Genomic DNA, 19,114 nt, shown 5'->3' on the forward strand with positions numbered 1-19,114 from the left:
ATTAGAACTTTATAATAAAATATGGCGGGATGGAATGTACCCGCAGCAGTGGAAAAAAGCTCACGTTGTTCCAGTACGAAAGATAAATAAAAGATTAATAGATCCCAATAGCTATCGTTCTATTTCGTTGACGTGCACTATGAGAAAAAATGTTCGAACAAATGATTAATAATCGACTCGTCTGGGTTTTGGAAAAAGAAAACCTGATATCACCGTATCAAGCAGGTTTTCGACAATACCATTCTACCACTGATCAAATGATCAGCTTAGAGGACATTATATATAACAGCTTTATTACAAGGAAACATTGTGTCGGAGTCTTCTTTGATCTTCAGAAGGCTTTCGATATGACCTAGCGTCATCCTGCTTTGAGAATTGACGATAATCCAATACAATATAAAGACAGCGTAAGGTATTTAGGACTAGTATTGGATAAATCCCTTACATGGGGATTACATATACAGGACTTGAGTGATAGATGCAAAAGAGCCCTAAACGTTATAAAATGTTTATCGAACTTAAATTGGGGCTCAGAAAAAGAGACATTATTGAGATTGTATAAAGCATTGGTTCAATCTAAACTAGACTACGGATGTATCGTATATTCATCCGCTGGAAAGTTGCATTTAAAAAAGTTAGACGTAGTTCATAATAGCGGAATAAGATATGCAACAGGCGCTTTCTGCACAAGTCCGGCGGTTAGTCTGATGTCTGAAGCCGGAATAATGTAGTGACATTATAGAAGAGAGATCCTCTTGTTAAGATATGCACCAAATGTTTGGGCTTTCCCTGCTCATATAAATAATAAATTGTTTACGAATCATCTCATGGCTGCATTATACGAACGTCGTGCTACCTATTCCAGACCAGCCGGAATTAGGTACCACGAATTAAGAAATAAACATGAAATTGCCATTCCAGATACATTGGCAATTTCTACTAGAGAAATACCACCATGGCTCTTGCCAGCGGTAAATACATGGTTGGATCTCTCTGAAGCAGAAATAAAAAAGAAACCAGCAGTGATCATCCAGCAGGAATTTTTGCAAACCGTCAGTAGTTACGAAGAACATATTAGAATTTATACTGACGGTTCTAAAACCGAACATGGTGTTGGATGCTCGATATATGTAAATGAAGAAGCCCACTTTTGGAGACTGCCAGATGTGGCCAGTGTCTACACGGCAGAACTCACTGCAATTCAGAAAGCTCTTATGTGCTAAGTGCTAATATGTTCCGATTTATTAAGTGCACTCGTCGCAATCCGGAACAAGAACATTAAGGATGTCCTAATTGCAAACATCCTGTCCATTTTATACGTACTAAAACAACGAGGACAGCGATCCGTATTTGTATGGACTCCGGGGCATGCTGGTATTACAGGTAATGAAATCGCAGACGAAGCTGCCAGAAAGGCAACAGTCTGCGATGATTTGGATGCATTTCCTGTAAGAGTGGCAGATGTTAAAAACCGTCTAACAAACATAGTAAGAAACAAGTGGAACGCTGAATGCAGGAGTTTAAATACAAAACTAAACTCAGTTAAAACTTCTCCTTATAAATGGAAAAGCGACTTTAAGTTGACTCGCCGTGAACAAGTAGCGGTGAGCTGACTTAGAATCGGTCACACGCGATTAACAAATTTATATTTGTTAACCGGCGAAGTGAGACCAATGTGCGGTGTTTGTAATAAAACACTGACAATCAAGCATCTAATAGAAGAGTGTACCATATATGAGGACCTCAGAAAGAGGTTCCGTCTTACAAATAATATTAGTGCTGATCTGTATAATGGAAATGAAGAAAATATAGTTGCATTTTTACACGCCAGTGGACTTCTTAAAAGTCTATAAAATGGAAGTTTAAAGCTGTGGTAAAAGATACTCTAAGCGGTAGTTTTATATATACATATAAGGGAGTCTCGAAGCGTGGCACGTATAGTGACGGGAGGTAGCCCTCTTGCCTAGGCCATTTTGGCTGACCTGCATTCAAGAGCAGTGAGTCGGGGTGTGTCCGATGATGGCATGGGGGACCCTCAAGGGTGGATTGAGGGCGCGAGGCTATGGGTGTACGCCGTGCATGCCTATGGCCTGACATAAGAAGGATTCAACTGCCACGGCACCCTGGCACGACTGATATACTGCTCAACGGCGGTTCTGGTCGCCCCGAGGGTGCTTAAGCAAACTATAAATGAGACTTCGTAGAAGAAAGAAAGATATGGTATTGATTAGTTTAATTTCAATTTTAAGTTCATGGTCTTTTGAGAACCTATCTCAAATTTTAATATTGGGGCCCTTTACACCCCGTAAGTGTTTGTGATTGTCTTTGTCTTTCATGTTTTAATGTTTATTGTGAAGTTTGTGTTTTTAAATAAAATGTAAGGGCCCTTTACACCCTTACATATGACGATCCTGATGGAGATAATAATTTCATTTAAAGAATGTGACGAGGGCTAATGACCTTAGCAGTCGATGCCCGTAAAAATTCAGTTAAAAAAAAAAAAATAAAAAAAAAATAATAATAATAATAACCCAGGGGGGGTCCTGTCCCCCTACTGGGCGCGTCCTCAGGGTGGCGGATAGAGGAAGGCCTTGTAGATATACAGGGTAGGTGGTGTTCTTCAAAGGCCCACCCGCGGACCATAACAGGTCCTTTAAATCCAACGCGTCTGTTCCAGATTGGGCGGCGTTTGGTCGGCGTCTGTTTCCCATGTTAGGGACGGCCGTTTCTAGAGGTGTCGGAGCCTTGCCCGCAGTAGCTTATCCTGTTACCCATTTGTTTTGAAAATTAATGGAGTACAACGATGTGAATAAATGCCGGGGCGGTAGGGTGTTGCGGGCTGACACCCTTCGGAGCAGTCCTGATGTTCAGTCTGGGGTGAGGAGTGCTGGAGCGAGTGGCGGCGCCTCACCTAATGGTACCACAAGGCCTGGAACGTCTTCTGTGGCTTCTGTTGTGGCTGAAGTTCAGTCACCCAGTGCTGTAGAACCCCGGGGTAGGAAGCGGTTTAAATGGACAGATGAACATAATGCCTTCCTTTACCGTACCTACCTAACTATAACAAAAATGGAATCGGACATGAAACCGTATAGAGCTCCGCTGCACCAAGCGATGGTTGAGAAGTTCCCTGAGCTACGATGTAAGTCTGTCCAAAACATCCTGGATCAGCGCAGATCCCTCTTTAAGTCTAATAGGGTTCCTGCGGATGTGGTGGCGTTAATCCGAGCTGACGTTTCTAGGGAGTTAGGGTTGTTGTCTAGCCCATCTTCAAATGAAAGTACTGTAGAAGAAACGATAAGAACCGACAATCCCCTCTCCGATCAATTTGCTGAGAACGAGATGCTGTATGGTGGTATGGATCCGTCGGCCAGACAGCGTATACCAAGGCTGAGGGTTAATGGCGGAACGAGGAACATAGTGAGCCTTATTAATGAGATTCTTGAAGAAAAAGTAAGGTTAGTACCCTCCATAACTGAGCTCCATGAGTTAGTGTACATCGGTGCGATTGCCAAAATCAATAAGCATCTTGAGAGGCATCAGATCTTAACTGAGGAGCAAAAAGGGTGTCGTCAGGGTAGTAGGGGCTGCAAAGAGCAGCTAGTGATTGATAGAGTTATCTCTGTAACGGCAAAGAAGAGTCGGGGCAGCCTATATACTGGTTATATAGACTACAGAAAGGCCTTTGACTTGGTTCCGCACTCCTGGTTGATAGAGGTCTTACGTCTCTACAAAGTCGATCCCGTTGTCGTTGAGTGCCTAAGTGTCGTTATGGGTAAGTGGTGCACAAATCTTTTGCTGACTATTCCAGATAAGAACCCCGTTAAGTTCGGAGTAACACAGATCAACCTAGGCATTTTTCATGGCGATTCCTTGAGCGCTCTATGGTTTTGCTTAGCGTTGAACCCTCTGTCTTCCATCTTACAGAAGTCCAAGAAGGGTTTTGCTCTTGGGCAGTACAGTTTTAGCCACCTCATGTATTTGGATGATATTAAGCTTATTTCTGACACTGAAAAAGGTATCCGGCAACTTGTCAAATTAGTCGAGAGGTTCAGTGTCGAGATATGCATGAGTTTTGGTCTTGACAAGTGTAGGGTCAATGCTATGAAGAGAGGAAAGTGGTCGCAGATTGAGGCGTGTGAAGTGCCGCAGATGGATGCTCCTGCTCTCATGAATGCAATGCAGCGTGGTGAGACATATAATTACCTTGGTTTCCTGCAGGAAATTGGAATTAGCCATAGTCGAGCGAAAGAGGACCTTACATCTGGCTTCAAGAGTAGAGTAAGAGCCGTCATGAGTTCCCAGTTGAGTGGTTCTAATAAGGTAAAGGCCATTAACATATTTGCCGTTCCGTTGATTTCCTATAGCTTTGGCGTGATAAATTGGACGCGGACAGACCTTGAAGGGCTTAATAGAATGATTCGTGTATCGTTCACGCGACACCGCTCCCATCACCCGCTCAGCTCTGTCGAGCGGTTTCACCTGTCCAGGAATAGAGGAGGAAGAGGCGTTATGGATTTGCGGGAGGTTCATGCAAAACAACTGCTGAATCTCCGGAAATACTTCCTAGAGAAGAGCCAATCCAGCTTGCTCCACGGGGTTATAGTAAAAAGTGAGAGTAATCTAACCCCACTGCGCCTCGGTGATGAGAAATTTCAGCCCCTTGAGGATACCTTCTCCGAGATCAGTGTGATGGATAGGTGGCGTTCGAGGGAGTTGCATGGAAGGTACTATGCGGCGCTTATGGATGAAGCGGTTGATCGAGATGCGTCTGTGGCCTGGCTGAAGTATGCCGAGTTGTTTGCTGAGACGGAGGGCCTTGTATTTGCTATACAGGACAGGGTCATCAGCACACTCAGCTACAGAAAGCATGTCGTCAAGGATCCTGCTGTAACCATTGACCTGTGCCGTCTTTGTGGATCGACCAACGAGTCCATCGAACATGTCGTTAGCGGGTGTCAGTTTTTAGCTCCAAGGGAATATACTGTCCGACATAACAACGTGGCGAAGATACTTCATCAGAGACTCGCTTTGGACCTGGGTCTTCTCTCCGTTTCAGTCCCGTATTTAAAGTATGCTCCTCAGTCTGTATTAGAGGACGATCAGTATAAACCGTACTACGATCGTACTGTTCTGACGGACAGGACAGTGGAGCATAATAGGCCAGACATCGTTCTGACCAAGAAGCAGGAAAAAATCACCTTCCTGATTGATGTCACAATCCCATTGTCCACCAACATAGTGAAGAAGTACACGGAAAAACTAGTGAAGTATAGGGATCTTGCAAAACAAGTCAGGGAGATTTGGGACCAGGAGAGCGTAACAGTGGTCCCGGTGGTTTTGGGCGCGATGGGAGAGATTCCACGTTCTCTCCATGGTTCATTAAGATCCGTTGGAGCACCAGCAAATCTGTTCCGACCAATGCAGAAGGCTATGTTGCTGGATACATGCCGCTTGGTCCGTCCGGTACATCACAAGCTCGCGCGATAAGATAACGCCTGTTCTTGAGGGCCCACCTGATCGTCATCAGATGGAGCTGCAGACGGGGGACAATGGCCGTTAACATCTGGCAGTTCATAAATTGTTATGTCTGGTATTTTATCTTTCATTCTTACATTTTACCCATAGTTTTCAATAGTTCATGCTACCATATACAATGCACGTCAGAACAATAGTTATAACTCCTGCGCCTTGGCTATGGGCCGGCCAGGATGCTTTTTACTGGGCTTGCCCAAGAGAATAATAATAATAATAATAATAATAATAATAATAATAATAATAATAATAATAATAATAATAATAATAATAATAATAATAATAATAATTAATAATAATAATAATAATAATAATAATAATAATAATAATAATAATAATAATAATAATAATTATAATAATAATAATAGCACCTTTTCTTTTCTGTACTTACATATTAGATTGAAAATATTTGCTGCAAAACAAACAGAAATATGTAAATCCACATGAGCATTGTTAAAATAAATTAATATAATCAAGATTTTTATAAGTTAAAAATATATGACAGTAATTTCTACAGTTAATCACAACTTTCATTAGAAATACTTTGTCATTATTGAGGGAAAACTATTACGTTCCTCCAAACATACATTTGGGCAATATTCAGTTATCTTTTTAGTAATTTTGATGTTAGTAATTATAAATAGTTATTATTTTAAAGTAACTATGTAATAATACTATGTATAAATGTAATAATAAGCAAGTAGGCTTCTAAGAAAACCGGTTTAGATTATAACAGCTCATTTAGGTTATGGTTTCAGTGTAGTTTATATTTTATTATGAATTATTTTATAAAAATGAAATAATCTTTGCCTATTAGCCTAATTATGTGAAATACCCATTTATAGCATTTTTTATGTCTAGGTAATTTCCAGATTCTGATAGCATAGAAATAATACGGTAATGAAAAACGAACTGGATGAATCTTGTTATATTGTTATTTACAACCAAAGAGGCCAATCCAGTAACAGAACTCAGAACGTTTTGATCACACGTTACATACTAGATAAAAGTAAATAAGTTTTTGAGTTTAGTGATAAGAATAAATAATAATAGAATTATTACAATAATTATAAATGTTTGTAAAAAAACATTATAAATTGCATTTTTCATTATTTTGTTAGAAAGCATATAAACATTATTAAAATATAGACAAAGTCTCAGAAAATAAAATAGGATTTGTGAGTGATGGTGGTGAGGTATAATCTGCTTTTTGAACAGAACGAAAAAACCTTCGAAGTAGTAACGAAAAGTAAATTTCCCAGTCCAATTTTGTAATAAAACGAAAAGCTTCGTGAATTATGATTGAATTAGAAGAGGATCGTTAATGGAATGACGGAAGGTTGATGGTAAAAGAAACCAGGTAAAGTATTAAGTATTAGAGAGGTAAAATATTAACACTTGAGAGAAGGATCAAATATTTTCAGAGAAATCAGGAGAAAAGAAATTAGGAGGAAATATTGCTAAATAAAAATACTTACTGATGATTCAAGTCATGTAGAGGAGTTTGGTGTGAAAACCTGTACATTAATCACATACGTTTTAAAAAAGTAATAAATGAAATGAAATTAAGAAACAATAAAATATTCCTGTTATATCTTAATATTAATGCCTTATATATAGTAATACAATTATTTATCACCAGAAGTGTATTTTTTGACTAAATTTGCTTTCTTCACTCCCTTGTAATTTTTTAAGGAATTGGGCAATTTCAACAGAATTCTAAATTTTACATAATGTAGGTACCTGTTCCAGTGTTGATTAAATCAACATTGCAACAAATTTTCATTGCAAAATTTTGCGACAGGTTTACTTAGAAGATAAAATTAAACTTATACGATAAGCACCGTGCAGAGTTATTATAACTACATGATGAAAGTTGATGTCTTGACAATAGTTAATCTGTGTCAATTAAATTAAGTAGTAGTTTCGGTTTTTTCTTTAATTTTTTTTAATTTTACTTTCTTTCTCGGGCTGGATCCTACAGGTAGTCTCCTGGCCTGTGTACAAATATTACACAGCCCAGGGAAATGTATTATTCTAACTGGGCCTTCTTCTAACGGGCCTACATCTCGACTTGCCTGTTCGATCTTACTTTACGCCCGCCTCAAGCCCCCAGAGTAGACGGTTTTTATAGTTTAAGTGAACTAAACCTATAATCGATCTTTCAAACGAATCATGTTTTATTGAGCGAGATATAAACATTTTAATTTAGTATTAGAAACACGTGGTTTTTAGAAAGTTGTGCAGGAAGTCGCGGATGGATTCAGTGTAGTCTGACAAAACAAAATGATTGTTCTTAAATAGTGATTCGTTTGAAAGATCGATTATAGGTTTAGTTCACTTAAACTATAAAAACTCGGCTACAGTACAGTGAATTATATAACTCAGCCCAAGGGTCTCTGCCCCCAAAACCCTTCGATCGCCAAGCCGGTTCCCCCAAAATAAACCACCGCTTTTTTTTTTTTTTGAAAAATGTAGAAGAATAGATCAGAGAGGCATGCTGACATGGAGGCTACACCTGTTAAGGCCAGCATTAGCGTGCTGACACGTGATGTACAACCTGGGGAGCTTCATCCCCGTCACAGTACAGATGTTAGAAAAAAGATAGAAAGACACATTATAAAGAAAACCTCCAATTGGCAAGAGGAGCTTCCCAAACAACTCGTGGACTTTGTCGTGAAATTGGAATGGCTGGCATCTGACCTCCGAAAAAGTATCGATAAGTAGGTAAAACGAAGCATAAAACGAAGCCTCTGGCTGTCCTATTATAGATGGATTTAACAATGGAGTCCCCGATGAAGATACGGTAGACTTTATCAAATGACATGGCCGAAGAACGCAATACTTACAAGGACAGCGCGATAAAAGAGACGGAGCCCTGGCTAGCATTGCGATTATAGATATGAAGGAACTAACGAAGAACAAATTACACGAGAAGCTGGCTACAAGGCATCCTCAAGTAGCGTGGCTACTCAATGTTCCAGGAGTCAAAGCGGGAAATCTCTTGACAGCCTCATTAGAAGCAAGGATGATTGGCGAGGGGATGAATGATGAAGCTCCTGTCAAGAATATATTTCACGTAGTCTACGTGGACTCCAGAGAAGACAATGACCTCGCACAATCTCTTGTAAAACTTTTGAACAAGGTCAAAACATTTAATGGTGGAAAGCTGGGCGAACTTCAAACGTAGTTATACGGCACTTCGACCGCCAACCTTACACGAAAAATATTGGAATGCGTGGGGAGGAAGACGGGGCGGAAATATCACCTAGTCGCCTCAGGAGGCAGACTTCTCTACGCACGAAATGATGAAATATCGGCCGAGTCCACGCACAAAGTTGAAACACTTGTCGTAAAGCCTACAGCGACGTACGCGGACCTATTGAAAACGGTACGGAGCAAGGTCATGGTGCCCCCAACCACGGAGATCCTTTCCATACGGAGGAACGGAGACCGTATGGAAATTAAAGTCAGAGAAGAGGGAAAAAATGCCGGGGAGTTTAAACAAACGGTCACTAACACAATAAAGGATGGGAAGAATGGTGACGGCAAAGACCAGAACGACTGCACTGCGCATAAGGGACCTTGTATGTGGCACACAAGGCGTAGACATAACAGATGGTCTGAGGAAGAGTACAGGCTCTGACCTCCCTGACAATATACGCTATAAAAAACGAAATGGCTATGGCGAGACACAAGTTGCCTTCTGTCGGCTACCAGCGCCAGTGAAAGAGTTAATCGTGAGGAAAGGCAGAGTGTGTGTGTGTGCGCGATTTCCCCCTGCCAGGGAGGGTCGATAGCCAGGGGTGGAGGTTTAGTCGGTAGTGCGCAGGTATATATACGCTGGCGGGACCTGATAGCGACCCTGACACTACTTCAGCCTCTGTACAATGGATTCCCCAACCCTACAAAAAAACCCCAGAGTAGGATCCAACAGGTCCGGCTATGCTGTCCTTGGGCCCTCCACTCCGGGAGGCGGGACTCGATCTTTATGTCAATGTTTTAACGGGAACACCTCGAGTGGGGCATTCCCGCCGGAATTTGGTCTCCTCCGCTCGGGGGTGCGTGAGTTACCGAGCGCTACCGCCACTCGTGCAAGCACGTGCGAATGGCAGCACTGCAGAGAGCTGTCCCTCATCCTCGAGCCCTCGATTCTTTTCCTGAAAACCCCTCGCCACGAAACCTGCGAGAGCAGAAAAATCTTGGAGCTCTGTAACATGGTGGTGATGATGTTCTCCACGCTGAGCAGGTCAAGGATTGCCTGAGCCTGTAGTTTAGCTAACCAAACCTCCGACAGGTCCACGGCTTTACATCCACGATAAGGTAGGTGGTGCGTTCACCTATCCTTGGTGGACGCATCCCACCTAGTTTGGCAATCTTGAACAGGGCCGCATATATGTCCCCATTGGGCACTCCCCGGTGGCCCAACACTCGAGCCTCTGCCAGCTGCTGAAGAGGTGGCTGCTTCGTGATCACCAGCACCGCTTCTGTCGACACAGACGCATATGCTCATGCCACTTTCAGGGTCATGCAGCGCCGTACCCCCTCTGTGATCCTCCTGTTGCGTCCAACGGCCATGGTCCTCTTCCACGTCGGAACGCCATAGAGAAGTCTAACTTTGACCACCTGTCTACAATGACCACGTGTGCATACAGTCTACTTTTCAACGCTCGTGATCCCCCGATGTTCGAGAGTAACCTTTCCAGACGCTGGACCATTCGTTCCGCCTTCCCGCTATCCTCTTTCTCAAAGTGGGTAAAAGAATGCTTGTGCTCCAGCCAAATTCTCAGGTACATGGTGGTTTTCCGCGACTGGACCACCACTCCCTCTGTTTTGATCGCAGTGGGGGCAAGCTCCTGTCTCCCAGCCAGCGAGACGAATTCATAATTTCCTCGGGACAGGTGCAACCTTTTTTCCGTCATCCATCTTCCGATCTTATCTATAGCCGCATTCGCAGCGTCTGCCATCCCCTCCTCAGTCTTCCCCACCACCACAAGGGCCAATTCATCAGCGTAGGCAAAGGGAGTCACCTTGAGAATCCCGTGTAACGTAGCCAAAGTACCTCATCATAGACCACGTTCCAGAGTGTCCCAAGACAGAGCCCTTTAACACTCCACGCGTAGACCGGAACCACAGCTCGTTATCCACCAGCTTATATACAAGTTTCCAATCCTCGATATAATCCTGTACTATTCTCCTTAGGTAGCCACTAAAGCTCAACACCATCAATGCCCGGAAGATAGACTCCCAGCTGAGGGAGTTGAGTGCGTTCTGCACATCGAGAAATATTACGTTTGGTGTAAGCCTGGTTCTCCAGGTACCGGCCACCGCCTTGTCAACTATCTCCATTACTGCGTTGGCAGCATCAATCTTTGACCTTCTAGGCCAAAAACGTAACTGTCGATTGTGGAGTTCTCCGTTACGCTGAATCTCTTTTCGAAACCTTACGGCAATCATCCGCTCCAACAACTTAGTAATGATGTTTTCCAGAATTACAGGCCTGTACGAAGACAGGCCTGATTAAGACTAGCCGTGATGTTTTCCAGGTTTCCGGGATGGATCCTTAACTTAAAATGCCATTTAGTACCGAAGGGCCTCTGCTGCCGCCTCCTCCATTTCCACCAAGATTTGGATCACCTCGACCGGTATTCCATCCGCAACCGGGCTCTTGTGCTACTACATCCGCCTGCAGCCCTGATAAGCTGTTCAATTCTGAAAGGCAAGATGTGATCAGCCACAATCCTTTTCCTATGCTGGGTTTTCTCTTTTTGCAGGCCTTCCGTGTCTGCGGATTTCAAGATCTGGCATGCTTGTAGATTCTCCTCCTGGCCTAGGATCATTTGCGCAACTATTTTAACTCCGTGCTCCTCCAGCAAACGTTCCTCCGTCGCAGTCGCATATATGTCACGCTAAAAAGTCTACATCCATCAGCCACTACCTCCATCATGAGATCCGCGGAATTGACCCCGACAAAATGCCGTTTAATCCGCTATGAGAAAGCCACATAGACCGTCTTGGATTAGGCCAACTTCTCTGGAGGATCAATTCGGTGCCTTGCTCGGGAAACAAAACCTGAACATCAAATGGTTCGACAGGCTCTCCTCCTGCAGTACACTCCAGTAGTAGTACTCAGCGATATGTTCCTCGGTGACAAATGCCAGATCAACAGCTGAACGCGAATCCGCATAAATTCTCCTTCTCCGTTAATACAACCTAGGTCCAGCGCGTCCATACGCTCATTAGGTCAATTACTGCACCTGGCTACCTCCTCCACCAAACTATTCACAAAATCAGCAAAGTCACCGAATATTGCGACGCTACGGATCCCACTCACTAACACGTGAAATATCTGTACTCAAATTCTCTGATATAGGCGCTGCATCCCAACACCGTAGAGGGAAGACAACCACTTTGTGACGTTAACGGCCACCACACCAACCCCTCCATTCCGAGCACTGAGGGGCTTTACCGGAGATCGTCTTTAGATCCTGTGACTGATTCGATCTCCCAGTCATCAGCCAATCTTCGGATGGAATGCCACCGATGTAAATGCCTTGGCAAATATTTGCATCAGTAAAATTCAATTCAAATTTCGCCTTCACGTAAGCCTGAACGGACATCTTCATATCCAACCTAACATGATTGCTTTAAACTAAATAACGGAGACCGCGGAACCGTAGACCCCGGGCCTAGTGTAAATTTGCCAACACTGTTCGTAACTGTGAATACCTCAGAAAACGAACGAGTTGTAAGTTAAATCAGTGCTACACTCATATCAATCAAAATTCGTGTTTCACAACATAGAAATTCAGACCTACACCCAAATCAGTTTACCAAATTTGGTCACCTAACAAGGAGAAAGTAACCTTATTCCGGTCCACGGAACAAATTCCGCATACACTCCCGGTCCCATCATGACGTCTCGCGCGACATTACCAAGTCATAATTAGGTCTGCCGCCGGCTGTACGAAGCTACGCTACCGGTCACATTGGCTATCATATCCCGGCAGCGCGGTCACCCCCGTCGGCGAGAGACCAAAATCGAAACACTAACATTACCAATATAAACGTGGCACGGTGCCAATGAGCCTGCATTCAATTAATCCAATGCTTAGGCCGGACCCTAGTCACCTGGGATTTTATCACGATGCAATACCTCGATTAAACTCTCTCTGAAGACCTGCATACCGCATTGGCGCAGAGAAGCTCAGCCACTGTAGTCGTCGCGGATCATCCAGTTAATACAGAGTTCCGGAAAGGAATGTATTCTCTCAAGTTCCCTAACAGCTCGTGAACATTTGACCTCATATCGGGGACAGACATAGAGGAGGTGGTCCATTATATCATCAGTCCCACAATCTGAGCATTGACTAATCCATCAAACTATACCAAGCCAAACTTGTCCGAAAGGCACCATGCCCTGAGAAACTGTGTGATGTATCGATTGGGGAAACCCTTCTAATCACGCCTAAGTCAGACGCTATAGGAAACATACCATGCGTGTAGCAACCTGTGAGGGATTCATCCCACCTAACCTGCCAATACGCAAAGCCCCGATCTTCAAACTCCTCTTTCGTTCTGACGTCAATAGGTTATGTACTTTAGAAATGTAGCGTTCCTTATGCTTATTAGCCAAGATATATATTGATTTAACACCGGCTATAACACAGACTGCCTCCCGCGAGACGGTTCTATAACCTTCTATAACAGGTAGCAAGAGGAGTTGTTGGGCCCGTGGCAAAATGTTCGCGCAATACCTAAAAATTATTGGTTGAGCCCAAACAGGCACAGCATACAGCATAATAGCTTCGCTGACACCTTTGTATAGGATACGCATGGTACGGTAATTCAACCCCCAACCGGGAGGAATGACTTTAATGATTACATAAAAAGCATCAGCAGCCTTTTTTGCTACATACTATAGATGTTTCTTAAACTGATAATTTTCTTCAAGGGGAAATTAACACCCAGGTACTTCTGAGCCGTATCGTACAAATGGGAAGATCAACCCCACAGCAACCTCAAGGGCAACATGGAATCGCATCCTATAATCCAAAGAAGGGGGCTCAGATCATTGCCTTGAGGGCATCCTGTAGTTAAGGTCTTACGAACGTCTAAGCCGCCTTCACGCAGGTAAACGGTCCGATTGCTGAAATAACTTGAGAGCACTTCCTATTAATTTTGTGTACATTTACGCTTCTGCATCTGAAACTGAGCAGAGGGCTACCATAATTTATTAAATGTCCTGGATATATACAGAAAAATCCCGAATACCTATTTGCATGATCTAGAGGAAGCTATATCCATAACCATTTTTTGGAATTTTCAGTGCTCTTGGCCAGTAAGAAACCATACAGGTTATTTATTAGTAAATGATCAGTGACCAATCTAACATTAATACGCAAATATAGGACCTTCCCAAAAACTTTACCAATCACAGGCAAGAACGTTATTGGTCGGTAAGAAGAACTAACAGTAAAATCTTTGTCGCCAACTTTGAACATCAATACCAAGTTTACACGCTTCCCACACGCGGGAAAGTGGCGGGCGAAAAGCAACCTATCATACATTCTAGTTAAAGGACCAAGAACTAGTGGTAACGCTCGAACGAAAAGCTCCACTACGATACAATCATATTCGGGGGCCTTGTGCCGTGCCATACAGCAGATCACCTTACGCATCTCTGCCTCGCGACTTCCCGTCTGACACGCCGAAGTAATGAAATCTCACCCACCATAGTGTCATCCGGGAACAAATCATTCAGAAAAATATTATGGATACTGTCCTTATTAATTATCACTCCTTCGAAGGTCGACGAAGTTGACAAGATAACATCTTTCCTGCACTTATGACTAAAGACTCTATACACAATGCTACAAGGATCTCTATTCCCTTATTCCTGAACGAAGGAACGCTAGGAATTACGCTTGCAGGATCTAATGCTATGAAAGTACCTAGCCCTCCTTCTGCGGTAAGGGCCGCACGCCAATCGTGATCACCCTATCGTTGCGCAGCCTTTCTGTCGATTCACAGACTGCTTCATTGCTATCAGATTCCGAGACCACCAACGAAATATACGTTCCCGGAAAGTGCCTTTAGTAATGGAAGCTTCAGTCCCCGTAACTACCGCAGAGTGAAATTTTCTGCCAGGACATCCAATGGCAGGCTGTGAAGGACTCTAGAACAAATCTCCTGTCTGGAATCCAACAATGAGGAGAATTTCGGCCAGTCCGCCATACTCTGCAGTAAAGTATCCTTTATGGCCATCGCGTAGCTCGTCCGCTATTTCAAAGTTTATCAATCGAAGATCGCCAGACAGTCATCGACCACAGACCAATGACGTATCCTGCCAGCGATTTCCTTACCAATGATAATATCAATATTTGTACCTGAAATGGCTCTTCGTTCGTCAACCATATCGACGTAAGTAGCCAACTGGTCTGTCACATTAAAGAACTAAAAATTATTCTGCGTGATGAAACTGTCAATTAAGTCACCGCCATGACCAGTGATCCCACTGTACCAGAAAAGGGACTTCGCATTAACATCGGCACTGATAAGGATTGAAACATTACTCACAATTTCCAGGTTCTGGAAGTTAATAAGTTTTCAAGAGGAAGGGTTCAAGAAACGTACGTAAAGTTTCATGAGATTTGGTGAATTGGAAAATTATTTATAAATATTTAAAATAATTATAGGTTAAACATTCGTTACAGCTGTAAGACATACAGCTGAAAATTGTCTAAGTCGATTGGCAGGACAATACAGCCCTGTCAATAGAAGTAAACAACAACTTAGAAAATATTTCGTTGTTTGCTGTGAGACAAGTGAAAAATGTTTTCTGTCAAACTGCTCAGTTATTAGGGAAACTTCAAACCTTAATAACGTTTGAACGGGTGCGTTTAGAACGAAATCTTTTCGGATCTACGCGAATCACGAGTTTGTGCATCTTTTGGCGCCGCAAACATTTTTCCCATATTAAGAAATTTTTGTCAAACCGCCTAGTAATTGGGGAACTTTGATCCCAAATAACGTTTGACTGGGTGGGCCTAAAGGAAAATCCTTCCGGTTCTGGACGAATCATAAGATTGTACATCTTCTGGTGCCCCATCAAACTTTTGCCCAATTTTTTGCAAAATTTGAAAATTTTGAACCCCCCCTTGTGGGGTCTTAAAGTAATAGGAATTGGGCGGAGAGCCCAAAAACACATTAAATAATTAATATCCATCAATCCCATAGAGAAGGGGATGGAGGTAAGTGCCTTAGAGTCTTCAAGGACCCAGGAAAAGAAAACTTGGAGGATTACGGAGTCAAAGAGCGTTAAACGGGCCAGAGCGGGCTCATCCGAGGAGGAGGATGCCCCGCTAACTCTTAAGAATATTGCATGTAGACTGGGACACGCCCTAATACAATTACGCCATGGCCTAGGTAAATCCAGCCCAGCTTTAATAAAAGCGCATGAGCGGGTGTTATCTGAGATTTACAAGGAGCTTCAACTGGTAGAGGATGAAGCGGCTGGTGTTGACACAAATACGCAGGGGCACAAACAGGTAGACCCCAAAGGGAGGAAGATATTCTAGAACAAGACCTTACTGATGACCAACTATTAGAGAGACTGCCAAGCAGATGGTCAACCTGGGCGATGAACAGGCTTACCCAGGTGACCAACTTAACGCCTGGGGAGGACAGCTGCCACTATTTTAACTTGACCAAGACGAGACCCGGCAGCCAGTTTAATGGCACCAAACCAGGGGCCATGATCATCCAGGACTCCACCGTGTTGGAGGATAACTGTTTTACCTCGAGGGGTACAAGGTACACGGTGGTGTACAGCACCGAAGAAGGAGAAAAGGCAGCCGCAGGGCAAGTGATTAAGGCCATGAGGAGGGTCGTCAGTAAACCCGAGGAAGTGGTATTCGTCATATCGCCTGGACCGGAGGGTATATTTATAAGGAAAATAGTTATTTACCTGTCATGGGAGAAAAAATCGCCTCCAAAAATGATCCTTCCTAATTTGGGGGATCAAACACGAGCCAGATCGCGATCTGGCTCGCGTGGGGCGTAGGTCTGCTCCACCGGTGACGGAGAGTAAGACAGTGGTGGTGAGAGCACCTGGGAAATCGTATGCTGACCTCTTAAAAACAGTCAAGGACAGAGTCTCCAGGGAGGAAGCAGGAGAAGTCCTCTCAATTAGAAAGGGCCGCAACCAAGAAATGGAGGTCCGAATCCAAGGAACCAAAAAGGCCGGCGAATTTACTAATATGTTAAGAGACAGAGCGGCAGGTTTACAGGTGGATCTTCGTACGAGAGGCGACAGAAGAACCGTGGTGCATATTAAAGATCTTGAGTATGACACCACGGAAAACGAAATAAAAGGAGGCGCTAGACAGGGTCCTTGGCAAAGAGGAAAGCTATAGAATAACATCTCTAAGAGGTGCATATGGAGAAACAAAAAATGCTACGGTCATCACTACTCACAGAGGGGCGACCAAGCTGGTTGCCTCCAGGCTTCGGGTCGGGTGGGTCCACTGTCGGACGTATATCAGAACAGAAAATGAGCGCTGCTATCGATGCTGGCCTACTGGGCACGGTAGCAGAAATTGCAAGGGTCCTGACCGTGGTAGCTTATGCTACAACTGAGGCGGTGGGGGGCACCTTATTCGAGAATGTCGAGAGGCCAATAGGTGCCTAGACTGTAAGAGCTCGACGTACAGGACCGGCAGCTCCGATTGTTGTAAGACATGTTAAGGATCCTGTTATCGAATGACAACCGTAGTCTCCTCGCCAATTATCTGGTGGAGGAGATTGCCAACCGTGGGTGTTTTGATTTTATTGTGGCTACCGAGCCAATTGTCCTCGCGGCCGCTCACTCGCAGTGGGTGTCTGATATGGCGGGAGACGTCGCGGTGAAGCGAGCAACAGGCAGTAGGGACTTTAGTCTGTATCACAGAGCGCAGGGTGTGGTAGCCGTGGAACTTGAAGAGCATATTATGTACGTTGTCTACATTAGCCCTAATGTGTCCGTTGAAGAGTACCAACACCGGATGACACAGTTGCAACGCTTGGTTATGCAGTCCCCGAAGAAAGCTATTATTTTTGGGGACTTCAACTGTAGGACTGTGGCGGCGGGCGCTGGGACCACGAATAACAGAGGAAGTGTCCTGGAGGACTTCCTTGCAGCTACCGGTACAACATGCCTGAACGACGGAACTCCGACTTATCGAGCGAGGGGTCATTAATCCATTCTCGATCTGGTGATCATGGATGGGAGAATGGTCACTGATAGAACCGAATTCCGAGTTTTGGAAGAGAAGACCGGGAGTGATCACCTTGCGGTCTCCTTGATAATACACGTCAGTTCGGCAACCCCTGCTGTACGGAACCCAGCAAGAAGATTCACTAGCAGACAGGTGAACATAATTGTGGAGATAGCGGCACGCAAAATCTCTGACGGCAGAAGGTTGGATCCGGAGGTCCTCCAAGAAATAATCTCAAACGAAATTTCCAGCATACCGGAAACGGAGCATAGATACCACCCCTGGTTGTGGAACCAGGAGATCGCGGAACAAAGAATCATACTTCAGCGAAATAAACGAACGGCCCAAAGATTAAGAGCTAGACAGGGATCTGAGGCTCAGATTGAACAAACTATGGAGGCCTATAGGACGGCTCGGAAAACGTTGAACTACCTGATTAAGAACGCCAAGATATGTAATCAGAGGGAACTGTGTGGTGAGCTCGATGCTGACCCGTGGGGGCGAGCCTTCCAAATAGTAATGAAGCGATTGGGGAGGTGAGTGCTTGCGCTGAATGAGGACGAAGTGGCGCGCCAGATGTCCGTACTTTACCCACGGGAGGAGGAGATAAGACGGGAGGCAGTCTTGTGCGAACGTGGCAGGTTCACACAGGATGAGGTGATTGCCGCAATTAACAAGTTAAATAACAAGAAGAGTCCGGGCCCAGATGGAGTTCCGGCAGGGGTCATTAAAGGACACGCTAGAATAGTACCGTGGGAGATGACGGACATTTTGAGTTATGGGCTGCAACACCGCACTTTCCCTCAATGCTGGAAGGAGGCCAGAATGGTTTTTCTTCCCAAACCGAATACAAGCCCAGTCGTTTGCGAGTATCGTCCTATCAGCCTCATACATAATATGGGTAAGGCGGCTGAGAGGCTTCTTGCTACTAGGATCCAATAGGAGCTGGACCTAAGCGGAAGCCTACATCTGGAGCAATATGGATTCCGTAAGGGCCGTTCGACACTGGATGCGATAAACAGGGTGGTTAGCTAGGCGGCGGAGGTACGGAGCGGTACTTGGAGGACCAGAAGGATCTCATTGATGGTCCAGTTAGATATCAAAAATGCGTTTGGCTCGGTACCGTGGACGGCCATTGTAGCGGCGCTCAGAGAAATGAATGTTAGTGACCATTTGCTAAACCAGGTTGACTGCTACCTGTCTGATAGAAGGACGGAGGTTTGCACTTTGGAGGGGGTGGTGAGATTTCTGGTCTTCGGTGGAGTTCCGCAGGGGTCTGTGTTAGGCCCCTTGCTATAGAACATCTTTTACGACCGAGTGCTCCG

General features: G+C 44.3%; 1 protein-coding gene across 3 annotated transcripts in view; it reads right to left on the minus strand.

The window, feature by feature from the left end:
- The window catches only part of LOC142321825 (uncharacterized), a 140,447-nt gene that overhangs the window by 105,860 nt on the left and 15,473 nt on the right, over nt 1-19,114 (minus strand). For all 3 annotated transcript variants that reach the window (XM_075360279.1, XM_075360270.1, XM_075360260.1), the window contains exons 5-6: nt 7,011-7,049; nt 5,924-5,944 (exon numbers count right to left, since the gene is read on the minus strand). In XM_075360279.1, the coding sequence (XP_075216394.1) occupies nt 5,924-5,944; nt 7,011-7,049 (60 nt within the window). The remainder of the gene's footprint in view (nt 1-5,923; nt 5,945-7,010; nt 7,050-19,114) is intronic.

The sequence above is a fragment of the Lycorma delicatula genome, chromosome 1, assembly GCF_047948215.1.
Source record: "Lycorma delicatula isolate Av1 chromosome 1, ASM4794821v1, whole genome shotgun sequence".
In the NCBI taxonomy this organism is placed as follows: Eukaryota; Metazoa; Arthropoda; class Insecta; order Hemiptera; family Fulgoridae; genus Lycorma; species Lycorma delicatula.